Raw genomic sequence first — 14,083 nt, 5'->3', positions numbered from 1 at the left:
CTTATTCTAAAGCATAGACTTTAGAATTAATAAATTTCAGTTTCCAGCAATGGTTACAACTTCTTATTGGCACATACCTGATAACATTCTGGCATTGTTAACAAGTGCCAGAAATTAACAAGCTGATTCTAAAATTCAGATGTAAATGCTAATACACCTTTAATTTTATTTTCATATTTTTATTGGAGTATAGTTGGATTACAGTATTGCATTAGTTTCAGGTGTACAGCAAAGTGAATCAGTTAATACATACACACGTATCCACATTTTTTAAGATTCTTTTCTCATATAGGCCATCGGAGAGCATTGGGTAGAGTTTGCAGAAGCACCTTCTACACCATGATTTATGGTGGTGAAATTCCCATAACATAAAATTCGTCATTTTAACGTGACCAATTCAGTGGCATTTAGTACATTCACAGTGTTGCACAACCACCAAAACTTTCCACTCCTTTCTTACTTTTTAACTGTTTTTTCTCCATTTCACCCTCCCTCCTCTCTACCCCCAGAAACCAATAATCTGCATTCTATCTCTGTTCTGTTTTGGCTCTATCAATTCTGGATACCTCGTATAAATGGACCGTGTGATCTTTGTGTGTCTAGCTTCTTTGGTTTATTTAGTGCAGTATTCTGGAGGTTCACCCACTCTATAGCATGTGTAAGTACTTTGTTTTTTTATGTCTGAATAATCCATTGTATGGATGTATCACAATTTGTTTATCCATCTATCTGTTACTTGACATTTTAGCTGTTTCCACCTTTTGACTGTTGTGACTAGTGCTGCTATCAGTGTGTATGTACATATACTGTACTTGTTTGAAAATCAGTTGTTGGGAAGATCTCCTGGAGAAGGAAATGGCAACCCACTCCGGTACTCTTGCCTGGAAAATCCCATGGACGGAGGAGCATTGTAGGCTACAGTCCATGGGGTCGCAAAGACTTGGACACGACTGAGCGACTCTACTTTCACTTTCACCTAGGGAGAAATTATCTTTTAATGGGGAGGACTGGGAGTGAGGAGTGGAGGTGTGGGATGAAGAGGAAAACAGTAAAATAGCAAAATATTGACTGATAAGAACTTGCTAAAATATGATTAATTCAACTCTGGGCTCCTGACGTGATCCCCAGCTGCCATTATCTCGGATAAAAGAACATGGGAACCTCCTTAGACATGAGTATATGTTGCTGGATAAGTGCTTTTTGAAGGAAAATGAGATGAAAGGTTCTAAGGGGAAGTGTTACAAAGTCCTGTTTTAGAAAAGGACTTTGGATCTGCTGTTAGAACATTCATGTTGGCCTCATGTTACTTTCTCAAAACTCTCTTTTCAGGATTTATAATGGAGTTAGAGAGAAATTTGATCTCCTTTGATTTGATCTGGTCTATAGACTCGACCGAAATGTCTAATTGTGTTCATGTTTAAGCCTGGAAAATGCTGGGAGGAAGTAGAACATGGTCCTACATTTGGGTCCAGGAGAAGAAGTGTGAGAACTGCTTTTCCAACTCATCTCCTTTCAGAAACAGAGCACGGGAGGGTCCTAAATTGGAGGGTTGGGAGATGGTAGCTTTGGGAGGGGTGATGGGAAACTTGGATCAAAGACAAGACTGTCTGCTGGCACTGAGAAGGGGAGATTTTGGATGATTCTTGCTCTATAGTAAATGGCTAATCTTCAGTTCAGTTCAGTTGCTCAATCGTGTCTGACTCTTTGCAACCCCATGGACTGAGGCATACCAGGCCTCCCTGTCCATCACCAAGTCCCAGAGTTTACTTAAACCCATTTCCATCAAGTCGGTGATGCCATCCAACCACCTCATCCTCTGTTGTCCCCTTCTGCTCCCACCTTAAATCTTTCCCAGCCTCAGAGTCTTTTCAAATGACTCCGTTCTTCTCATCAGGCTAAGCTTCAGTTTCACTTATTTACTCCTTAAACTTCTGGAGTTTATGTTGACTGAGGATCCTCCATTTGACAAAGTCTTTGGATAGTTTTCATTCTTGCCTTGTTAAAACTTTTCATAGCTCCATTTGACCATATGACTCTTTCATCTTGAAACTCTCTCTTCCTTTCTTTTTTTGGCTGCACCGTATATAGCATATGGGACCTTAGTTCCCTGGCCAAGGATTGAACCCATGGCCCCTGCAGTGGAAGCACAGAATTTTAACCACTGGATGGCTAGGGAAGTCCTTTCTTCCCTTCTTTTCCATGGTGCTGTTTACTTCTGCTTTTCCTCTGATTTTTCTGATTGCTTTTTTTTTTCCTTTTTTAAACTGTTTTAAAAATATTGGTGTCTGACTGTGAAGCCTTCATTTGCTTTGCTTTTCCTAAGATGGCTCATTCATATCCTTAATTTCGGCTACTACTAATGTGTGTTTGATTTCCCCAAGCCATATTTTAAGCTCAAAACTTCCCATGACCTCCAAACCCAATTTACTATTAGCTGGGAATCTTGATATGGATAGCTCAAACTCACCATCTTTAAAACAGTTTCTCTCTCTACTCCAGATTGATGTCTAGTCTGTGTGCTTTATTGTACGAGTGTTGTAGCCAGCTTCTAAAATGGTTCTAATGATTCTCACCTGATAGTCCCTTATATCTGTAAATTGTGCCTAATTAACTAGGTCCTTCAGCTGAAATGATTTCCAGGTGGAGTGTTAAGGTGCTGCCTGGCTTTCTCTTCCTGATTATAGTAAAATGTGAGAGAGAAAGTGAGGGTAGAATGATAAACATGAGGGGCCACAGGAATTGCTGGTTTTGAGAATTATCTGGCTTTTTCTGTTATAAATCATGATTTTTTTTTTTCAGAAAAAATTGAGAAATGAATTTCAGCAAAGATCAAATTCAGAACACTGGTGGGAAAATAAGGTAATCTAAAAGTGAAGCTGAGAGAGTGTGGCTGTTAAATCCTTTAAGACATTAGAAAGATCCTACGCGGAGCCTTGGAAATCTGTCCAGTCTAGCAGTAGGACTTCTAAGAAGCTTAAGGGGCGGTGTCCCTTACTCATCTCAGCAGACTAAGGTAGAAAAGGGCTTGTCTCGTAAGGATTTGTGGTTGTGTGCTTTTGACTAATGGAGTGAAGTCCAATAAGATTCACAGGAGACATGTAGTATTTTCAACGGAATTGTATTTGAAGGAACTTTACAAACTTAGAAAGGGACAAAGGCTTACAAAATACAGGGACGTTTGATCCCCCAAACTTCTACAGTCAGGGAGCAGACTGAGAAAGTTCCTATCTGCAAACATGAGCTACTTTCCAAGGAAAGGGAAAGATAATTTTTAAGGTGGAACAAAGTGTCCAGAGAGTGAAGCAAAAAATCATGAAGGAAGTATTCCATGGCCTTGAATTCTAAGGAAGGACTGCCAACTGCTTTGCAGGATTTCAGACTTTCTGTGGATCAGTGTGCCTTTCATTTTGGCACACATTGAACTAGAGAGTTTCCTGGTTACCCTACAGCTGTCCCACCACTGTGTGTTGGGTGTATGGGGCAGTAACTTTGTGGCTTTAGTTTCCTGGCATTCAAGTTGAGAGAACTGTATTCAAGGGCTGTTTTGAAGGAACTACACCTGAGGAGCCTCCTTCATACCTGGATCTGATTTGTATGATGAGATTCTGGACTCTGAGGTCATCTTATCAAAGGATGAGAATTTTTAGGTCCTTGAGAGGGAGTTGGTGTATTTGCATGTGAGAGGAACATGAATCTTGGGGCCAGAACGTGAGCTATGTTACCACAAGATGGTCTCTGGTAATTCTCTATTGATGTCCTTGTATAGTCCTTCCTACCTTGAATAGGGCTGACCTAAGTAATCTAGACAGCATATTAAAAAGCAGAGATGTTACTTTGCCAACAAAGGTCCATCTAGTCTAACCTATGGTTTTTCCAGTAGTCATGTATGGATGTGAGAGTTGGACCATAAAGAAAGCTGAGCACTGAAGAATTGATGCTCTTGAACTGTGGTGTTGGAAAAGACTCTTGAGAATCCCTTGGACTGCAAGGAGATCCAACCAGTCCATCCTAAAGGAAATCAGTCCTGAATACTCATTGGAAGGACTGATGCTGAAGCTGAAACTCCAATACTTTGGCCACCTGATGTGAAGAACTGACTCATTGGAAAAGATCCTGATGCTGGGAAAGATTGAAGGCAGGAAGAGATGGGGACGACAGAGGATAAGATGGTTGGATGGCGTCACCGACTTGATGGACATGAGTTTGAGCAAGCTCTAGGAGTTGGTGATGGACAGGGAAGCCTGGTGTGCTGCAGTCCATGGGTCACAAAGAGTCGGAAACGATTGAGCAACTGAATTAAACTGATGTAACCTGCTCTGGGGAGAAGGCAATGGCACCCCACTCCAGTACTCTTGCCTGGAAAATCCCATGGATGGAGGAGCCTGGTAGGCTGTAGCCCATGGGGTCACTAAGAGTCGGACATGACTGAGAGACTTCCCTTTCACTTTCATGCATTGGAGAAGGAAATGGCAACCCACTCCAGTGTTCTTGCCTGGAGAATCCCAGGGACGGGGCAGCCTGGTGGGCTGCCATCTATGGGGCCGCACAGAGTCGGACACGACTGAAGCGACTTAGCAGTAACCTGCTCTGAGAAGGAAATGGCAGCCCACTCCAGTATTCTTGCCTGGGAAATCCCATGGATGGAGGAGCCTGGTGGACTACAGTCCACGGGGTCGCAAAGAGTTGGACACGACTGAGTGACTTCACTTTCACTTTCAACCTGCTCTGAAGTATAAGAAGTTCGGTCATGAAAACCTGCAGCTTCCATCTTGCTTTCTCTGGGATCACTCAGTCAAACAGCTCTGTGGAGCTTTCCATTTGGTTAAGAGCTGAGGCTTCCTGCCAACAGCAAGCCTTGATTTACCACCTTGTAAGTGGCTCCTTCAAGCCCCAGAAGGTCTTCAGTTGTAGCCCCAGCTGACCTTCAACCTGATGACAGACCTCCAAGCCAGAACCATGCAACTTAGTGTTAGTCGCTTAGTCATGTTGACTCTTTGTGATCCTGTGGACTGTAGCCCACCAGGCTCCTCTGTCCTTGCTGGGATTCTCCGGGCAAGAATACTGGAGTGGGTTGCCGTGCCCTCCTCCAGGGGATCTTTCCAAGCTGAGGATGGAACCCATGTCTCTTGTTTCTCCTGCATTGGCAGGTGGAGTCTTTACCTTTTGAGCCATCAGGGAAGCAACTTAAGCCGCCCCCAAATTCCTGACCTTCAGAAACTATGTGAAATCATAAATATCTGTGGTTTTAAGCTGCTAAATTTAGGATAATCTGCTGTGAAGCAGTAGATAACCAATAGAGGTATTACAGTGGACGCACAGAAACCTAGGAGTCTTGGTAAATTGTTGTAGCTTCATCATCTTGCCTGCCTCAGGCTTCTCAGGTGGCTCAATGGGTTAGGAACCTGCCTGCGATGCAGGAGATATGGGTTCGATTCCTAGTTCAGGAAGATCCCCTGCAGGAGGGCAGAGCAACCCACTCCAGGACAGAGGAGCCTATTGGGCTACAGTCTATAGCTTGCAAAGATTCAGACACAGCTGATGTGACTGAGTACGCCTCCTGCCTCAGTTGTTAGTGAGTACCATTCCTAATTCATTAATCTCTCATTTGCCCGGACTCCCTTCACCCGACATCTGTTTTGACTGCCCTTATAATTGATTCAAGACTAAGGGGGTGGAAAAGAGATTGAAGAGAATATGAAAATCTTCAGAAAAATAACCTTTTATGTTTATATACTGTCTGGTTTTATTCATGTCATAGAAAAATTTTAAACTAAGAGGAGCTATTGCAGATTTTCAGGGATCATTTATTTGTTTCTATTTTTGTGAAGCTACTTTGGGTCCTCATAAGGTAGGAATTGGAGAAGGCAATGGCACCCCACTCCAGTACTCTTGCCTGGAAAATCCCATGGATGGAGGAGCTTGGTAGGCTGCAGTCCATGGGATTGCAAAGAGTCGGACATGACTGAGTGACTTCACTTTCACTTTTCACTTTCATGCATTGGAGAAGGAAATGGCAACCCACTCCAGTATTCTTGCCTAGAGAATCCCAGGGATGGGGGAGCCTGGTGGGCTGCCGTCTATGGGGCCGCACAGAGTCGGACACGACTGAAGCGACTTAGGAGCAGCAGCAGCAGGGTAAGAATTGCAGTTATTTAGTTCAGGCTTTTGATTTGAGATTTTTATGCAAGTTAGACTGTGAGATATTTGCGTGCACGATTGGGGTAGGGGAGAGTTGGGCTTCCCTCCCCTTGCAGGAGAGGTTGGTAATGGGTTGGATGCATCAGTGGTTCAGTCATGCCTGTTTTTGTGACCCCATGAACTGTGGCCCACCAGACTTCTCTGTCCATGAGGTTTACCAGGCAAGAATATTGGAGTGGGTTGCCGTTCTCTTCTCCAGGGGATCTTCCTAACCCAGGGATCGAACTTATCTCGTCTACATCTCCTGCAGTGGCAGGAAGATTTTTTACCACTGAGCCACCTGGGAAGCCCTTGGTGTAGTGGGTTACAGATCCACTCATTTCACAGATGAGGTGAATGGGGCCAGAAAGATTGACCAAGGTTTCTGAAAGCCACACAGTTGGTGAGTGGCAGAGCTAACTTGTTGTGCTGGCCACCAGTTGAATGAGATAAGATTCGTTTTAGGCTTGCCCTTTGTTTTTTTTATTTTTTTTTATTTTTTATTTTTTTTAATTTTATTTTATTTTTAAACTTTACATAATTGTATTAGTTTTGCCAAATATCAAAATGAATCCGCCACAGGTATACATGTGTTCCCCATCCTGAACCCTCCTCCCTCCTCCCTCCCCATTCCATCCCTCTGGGTCGTCCCAGTGCACCAGCCCCAAGCATCCAGTATCGTGCATCGAACCTGGACTGGCAACTCGTTTCATACATGATATTTTACATGTTTCAATGCCATTCTCCCAAATCTTCCCACCCTCTCCCTCTCTCACAGAGTCCATAAGACTGTTCTATACATCAGTGTCTCTTTTGCTGTCTCGTACACAGGGTTATTGTTACCATCTTTCTAAATTCCATATATATGCATTAGTATACTGTATTGGTGTTTTTCTTTCTGGCTTACTTCACTCTGTATAATAGGCTCCAGTTTCATCCACCTCATTAGAACTGATTCAAATGTATTCTTTTTAATGGCTGAGTAATACTCCATTGTGTATATGTACCACAGCTTTCTTATCCATTCATCTGCTGATGGACATCTAGGTTGCTTCCATGTCCTGGCTATTATAAACAGTGCTGCTATGAACACTGGGGTACACGTGTCTCTTTCCCTTCTGGTTTCCTCAGTGTGTATGCCCAGCAGTGGGACTGCTGGATCATAAGGCAGTTCTATTTCCAGTTTTTTAAGGAATCTCCACACTGTTCTCCATAGTGGCTGTACTAGTTTGCATTCCCACCAACAGTGCAAGAGGGTTCCCTTTTCTCCACACCCTCTCCAGCATTTATTACTTGTAGACTTTTGGATCGCAGCCATTCTGACTGGTGTGAAATGTTACCTCATAGTGGTTTTGATTTGCATTTCTCTGATAATGAGTGATGTCGAGCATCTTTTCATGTGTTTGTTAGCCATCTGTATGTCTTCTTTGGAGAAATGTCTGTTTAGTTCTTTGGCCCATTTTTTGATTGGGTCATTTATTTTTCTGGAGTTGAGCTGTAGGAGTTGCTTGTATATTCTCGAGATTAGTTGTTTGTCAGTTGCTTCATTTGCTATTATTTTCTCCCATTCTGAAGGCTGTCTTTTCACCTTGCTAATAGTTTCCTTTGATGTGCAGAAGCTTTTAAGTTTAATTAGGTCCCATTTGTTTATTTTTGCTTTTATTTCCAATATTCTGGGAGGTGGGTCATAGAGGATCCTGCTGTGATGTATGTCAGAGAGTGTTTTGCCTATGTTCTCCTCTAGGAGTTTTATAGTTTCTGGTCTTACGTTTAGATCTTTAATCCATTTTGAGTTTATTTTTGTGTATGGTGTTAGAAAGTGTTCTAGTTTCATTCTTTTACAAGTGGTTGACCAGATTTCCCAGCACCACTTGTTAAAGAGATTGTCTTTAATCCATTGTATATTCTTGCCTCCTTTGTCAAAGATAAGGTGTCCATATGTCCGTGGATTTATCTCTGGGCTTTCTATTTTGTTCCATTGATCTATATTTCTGTCTTTGTGCCAGTACCATACTGTCTTGATAACTGTGGCTTTTTAGTAGAGCCTGAAGTCAGGTAGGTTGATCCCTCCAGTTCCATTCTTCTTTCTCAAGATCGCTTTGGCTATTCGAGGTTTTTTTATTTCTATACAAATTGTGAAATTATTTGTTCTAGCTCTGTGAAGAATGCTGTTGGTAGCTTGATAGGGATTGCATTGAATCTATAGATTGCTTTGGGTAGTATACTCATTTTCACTATATTGATTCTTCCAATCCATGAACATGGTATATTTCTCCATCTGTTAGTGTCCTCTTTGATTTCTTTCACCAGTGTTTTATAGTTTTCTATATATAGGTCTTTAGTTTCTTTAGGTAGATATATTCCTAAGTATTTTATTCTTTCCGTTGCAATGGTGAATGGAATTGTTTCCTTAATTTCTCTTTCTGTTTTCTCATTATTAGTGTATAGGAATGCAAGGGATTTCTGTGTGTTGATTTTATATCCTGCAACTTTACTATAGTCATTGATTAGTTCTAGTAATTTTCTGGTGGAGTCTTTAGGGTTTTCTATGTAGAGGATCATGTCATCTGCAAACAGTGAGAGCTTTACTTCTTCTTTTCCAATTTGCATTCCTTTTATTTCTTTTTCTGCTCTGATTGCTGTGGCCAAAACTGAATAGTAATGGTCAAAGTGGGCACCCTTGTCTTGTTCCTGACTTTAGAGGAAATGCTTTCAATTTTTCACCATTGAGGATAATGTTTGCTGTGGGTTTGTCATATATAGCTTTTATTATGTTGAGGTATGTTCCTTCTATTCCTGCTTTCTGGAGAGTTTTGATCATAAATGGATGTTGAATTTTGTCAAAGGCTTTCTCTGCCTCTATTGAGATAATCATATGGTTTTTATTTTTCAATTTGTTAATGTGGTGTATTACATTGATTGATTTGCAGATATTGAAGAATCCTTGCATCCCTGGGATAAAGCCCACTTGGTCATGGTGTATGATCTTTTTGCCCTTTGTTTTTTTTTTTTTTAATCTTTTTTTTCACCTGCATTTATCTTTACTAGTTTCAAGGGAAAATGATTCCACTAAATAATGACTAAATCCTTCTCTTTTAATATGTTGAGCTGGGTGTGGCTTCTTGATGTTTCAACAGACATGAAAATTTTATTTAATAATTTTGTCTCTCCCCTTAGGCAACTCTCTGCCTAGGTCCTTTGAAATTACAAAAACTAAATTACCAGTGGGCTCAAGTCCAGCAAGCATGATTTAGTTTACAATTCTGATCTTCGTACAACCTGTTCCTGCTGCATAGGCCATTTGAGACTTTGTTCATAAAAAAATTTTCTTTCAAAACTTGAGCATCACTGAACTGTTTAAAAGATTCTGCTTTTTAATGTAAAGGCTTTACTTAGAACTGGAATATGATCATATTTATTGTCTGTTTTTTCTTTGTCTTCAACGAAATATAGTCCCTTTTGTTTTTAAGTGGTTTCTTTCTAAATACTTGGATGGGTTTTGAGGTGTGTGTGGCTTCATCTGTTTTTATCACTCTGTACATATTTGTCAACTGGATGAATGCTATTATGTTTTTATAAAATATGTGAAGAATTGTTTTGGCTGTCAGCTCAGTGCATTTACTTCCAATTTAACTTATTTTTTTTTTTATAACATTCAGAAGCAAATTGAATTTGTGGGAAGACTCCTAATGAATTATTTTTCCTTTTTGAGGTGAGATTTACTTCTGTAGGGGCTTCCCTGTGTGACTCAGATGGTAAAGAATCTGCCTGCAATGCAGGAGACCCGGGTTCAATCCCTGGGTCAGGATGCTCCCCTGGAGAAGGGAATGGCTACCCACTCCAGTATTCTTGTCTGGGGAATTCCAAGGATAGAGGATCCTGGCAGGCTACAGTTCATAGGGTCACAAAGAGTTGGACACGACTGAGCAACTAACACCCCTCCCCCCCCAAATCATTTGTTCTTTTCTGCTTCTCTGAGGATCAGTTTTAGAACCATTAATTTGAATTGTTTGGTAATTAGATTGTATAGGTTTTAAAAGTTATGTGAATGTAACATAATAATCACTTTTGCCCCCTTGGTCTGTTGCCGATACATTACTATTAACACTACCACCCCCCCTCCCCCACTGCCCCCCCCCCCCCCCAGCCAAAGTCAGATTGAATGCCTTCCATTGAGCTGTTCAACTTTTGAATTAAATTCCTTTAATCTTTGACCTCTTATTTAAAATGAATCATGGATTGCAGCCTTCAGCTAGGTCATTCACGCTGCCTTTTACTGATAATACACTAGAATAATTTCCTGCCATTACAAACAGGTTGTTTTTTTTTTTAATATTGTCCCTGAGTTCCCTAACAGCACTGCTTTCCTCTGCCATACGTTTGTTCCCCTCTCCCTAAATCTCCTCACTCTTCAAGAATCCAAGCTATTGAACTTAGCATCTTCACTGTCCTCCATTTCCCTGTCTTATGAGTCCCCCTTCCTCTGCCATCCTGGCCTTCCTCCCCAACATGGGAAAGAGTAACTGCCTGTCTCCACGTGGCAGCTCCTCTTGGGAGCTGCTTCCCTTACAGTTCCCTCATAACCACCTGTCAGGGAGGGCAGCGAGGTCTTAGGAGGCCAATCTCTTGCTGCCTGAGAACCTAACAAATCCGAGGTGGAGGGTCACATGGCCGCAGCCCAACCCCATCAAGGGTTTTCTTTCTCTACGTAGAGTACAGACAGAAGCTCCAGCCAGTTCTGCTCGACCAGCGTGTGTCCCTGTTGTTAGTGTGGGTGTGGCCGTTGACGAGAATGAGAAGCCTGGGTCTGTGAATGGAGGATTTGAGTTTTGAAATTAGATAGGAGGGCCACCGAGATTTTCAGGTTACGGAGGTAACTCCTGAGGCAGGTGCAGGGCGTTGAGGAAGGACCACGCCTCGACCCTGCGGCTCGGCCAATGAACACTGGGCTTCTCCCGGGTCCTAGTGTGCGGTTTCCCTGTCTGTCAAGAGCCGGCTCAGCAACCAAACCCAGATTCCAGGTGTGGTATTCCACAGTCGTTCTGTAATTTGTAATCATAGAAACAGAATGTTCCTCCTCTCCCTTCCTCCCTGCCAACAGTTTCTGGGTGGGTGAATGTCAGTAGCTGGAGTTATTTTTAAAGAGGAGAGGTGAAGCTTGTCGTGCAAAGCTGGGAAGAGGGCGTTTGTTTGCAGAGCAGACCTGACATCAAAGTGTAGATTACTGCTCGGTGGCCAGGCGCTTGTCCTCTAACAGGTAATGTTTAACGTGCCAGTCACAAAGATCACAGGAACGGCATATGCCTGGCATCAGAGAACACTGCCGTTTATGCTCTGGGAAACTGAAAGGCTGTACGTGCCCACAGATTAGTATAATTTTTTTTTTTAATACGTGAATGCATTGGTCTTTCTTCCTCCTTTTTTTTTGCCGGCTCTAATTGGACTTTGACGCTGGGAAGTTATATCATAAAAATTGGTAACCTTTGTCTGAGAGAGGGCTCAGCTAAGCAGTCACTTTCCACTTCTTTTCACAGGATAATATAAACGTTTTTTTGAAAGCTTGTGAACAGATTGGATTGAAAGAAGCCCAGCTTTTCCATCCTGGGGATCTACAGGATTTATCAAATCGAGTCACTGTCAAGTAAGTTTCACTGGTTTGTTATATGTTTTTTTTTTTCTTTAAACTTAGGGCTTGTAGCTGGTGTGAATAATTTCTGAGAGTTATTTTTATTGAAAAATCACCTCCTTGTCTTCCTCTGTTTGTATTCCAAAACAGACTATTTAAGAAATAGCTTTGTGAGTGTGAAGCTGTCTGTAATTAAGACCATGATATGTTGTTATTTTAAATCTCTATATTAACCGAAATGGTGGTTTATGTTTTAATGCCTGTCTAACATGGTTGTGTTTGGTTGCTAATGGTGAGGAGGCTTATTATATTTATAAAGAAAATGGAGAGGTTATAGTCTAGCTTACAGAGTGAAAATAATTATTTGAAATTAAGACATAATTGCTAACGTAGAAATGAGAGTGGGATCGTGAGAAAAGAGACAGTATTTGGAAAGCAGCAGTGCCCAGGACCAACATGCAACATTAATGAATTTTGTCAATTGTGTCTTATTCCTAAAGTGAACTTTTTTCCCCCCACTCTTTTAATAGTATGGATGAGAAAGTGAAAGTGGGGTGTGTGTGAAAACGTGCGCAGGTGTTTGTGTTGTGTTTTTGATGGAAAATGCTGTTTATGTGTGAGTATATGGTTTCAGTAATCTGGTTTTAAACTCTTGTAAGATTTTTTTTCTTATAAATCTAAATTTGCCTTCAGTGAGTCAGAATAAGCTTGTGTTACTAGATAAATGTGACAGGAAAATGATTTAATTCTGTAATAATGACTTCCTCCTTATTGTGGCTCTTAAGTCTCATTAGCATTTTTTCCAAGGGGAAAAACAAACACCTTTATTCTATCTATAGAAATCATAGAAATGGAGTTTGAATGGTTAGTAGCCCTGTTGTGAGAGCTTTAAAGTTATTAAAAAACTGTCTGTAAGATCTTAAATATGACAAATTTTTTTTCCTAAAGAATAACCCTGTCTATAAGTATCTTTTATAGTATACATTGTCTCTTAGTAGTATAAGCTAAAAATCCAGGTAGGATTAATCTTTTAAAAGCAACCATATATTTTTTAAACGAACAAGCCATTTTGCGTCTATGTGCTTCTAGTTCTGTTGATTAAGCATTTCTAAACGGCACAGCAGTGATAATGTACATGGCAGGGAAGTCTGTCAGCATTTCTCACTAACTCAAAGACTCTGGAGAGATCCTAAGTAAGTTTCATCGTCAAACTGGCATGTTTACTTCTGCAGTATTTGAGCTCATGTTTAATTTCCGTGAATAGTAACTCTATAGATGAATTTATTTTTCCTAATCGCCATTCTGTCATAACACCTATCAGTTGGGCAGAGACATTTTTGATTCTGAAAGTGTTTTTCTTCCGTTGTTGCTGTCCATGAAGAAGAAATGTCTTTCCCTCTCAAACTTATACTGTTTTGAACCTCTGTAGCCAATGTTCAAGTAGGCTGTGGGACTAAGTCAAACACGTTGGTTGGCTTCTAATTTCAAAAGTGCCCTGAGCTAAGACTTGCCTGCAGCCTGTCTCATGAGACGCCACCTCTAAAGTCTTAAGGGAAAATCAGTATCTGGGCTCAGCCTTCAATGAAATTACTGACAAACTGAAACCGAGAGGTCACGTAGTTACAGCCGTAGTAGGAAGTATGCAGCACAACTTGTTTCAGTGGAAACCGCAAATCCATAAAAGCAAGAGGTGGCCAAGGAGTCCTAGTGAGAAGGCCTGTGTCAGGAGCTCGACTCTGAATTAAGAGCATCGCCCCTGACAGTGCCGTGTTGTTGGACCGAAGAGCACAAGGGTCCACCGAGGGGCTGCTGCAAAGGAAGCAAAGGGTGGAGACCTGAGGAAACGGGCGAATGGCTCATCTAAACGTGTTGGTCAGAGCTCCTATGCCCTGAGATAGCATTTGTATAAAAGGAAGCAGGTGTGTAGGAAAGCAAATAATTCCTTATGAAATAGTAATTAATGCGTTTCTCTTTAGCTTCACTTCTTATGTAACGTGGCAGCTTCTGTAGGTCAAAGATCTTGTTCTATACTGACTGTAGATTAAAGGACTTGGTGTTGGTTAGACTAGTAGTGCTCAACTGGGGGCATTTTTGCTCCCCAGGGGACGTTTGATGATGTTTGGGCTTCCCTGATGGCTCAGATGGTAAAGAAGCCGCCTGCAACGCAGGAGACCTGGGTTCGATCCCAGGGTTGGGAAGATCCCCTGGAAGGGGGCATGGCAACCCACTTTAGGATTCTTGTCTGGAGAATCCCATGAACAGAGGAGCCTGGTGGGCTGT

General features: G+C 41.6%; 1 protein-coding gene across 11 annotated transcripts in view; it reads left to right on the top strand.

Moving 5' to 3' along the window:
- The window catches only part of LMO7 (LIM domain 7), a 222,884-nt gene that overhangs the window by 105,471 nt on the left and 103,330 nt on the right, over positions 1-14,083 (top strand). For 6 of the 11 annotated variants that reach the window (XM_044927220.2, XM_025262745.3, XM_044927221.2 and 3 more), the window contains 2 exons: positions 2,800-2,859; positions 11,712-11,818. In XM_044927220.2, coding sequence (XP_044783155.2) covers positions 2,800-2,859; positions 11,712-11,818 — 167 coding nt within the window. Of the gene's footprint in view, positions 1-641; positions 659-2,799; positions 2,860-11,060; positions 11,199-11,711; positions 11,819-14,083 lie in introns of those variants that run through there. The other 5 variants (XM_025262746.3, XM_006054116.4, XM_044927224.2 and 2 more) reach the window with 4 other exon arrangements.

This window comes from Bubalus bubalis, chromosome 13 (genome assembly GCF_019923935.1).
Source record: "Bubalus bubalis isolate 160015118507 breed Murrah chromosome 13, NDDB_SH_1, whole genome shotgun sequence".
In the NCBI taxonomy this organism is placed as follows: Eukaryota; Metazoa; Chordata; class Mammalia; order Artiodactyla; family Bovidae; genus Bubalus; species Bubalus bubalis.
This window is presented reverse-complemented; position numbering and strand designations above follow the sequence as displayed.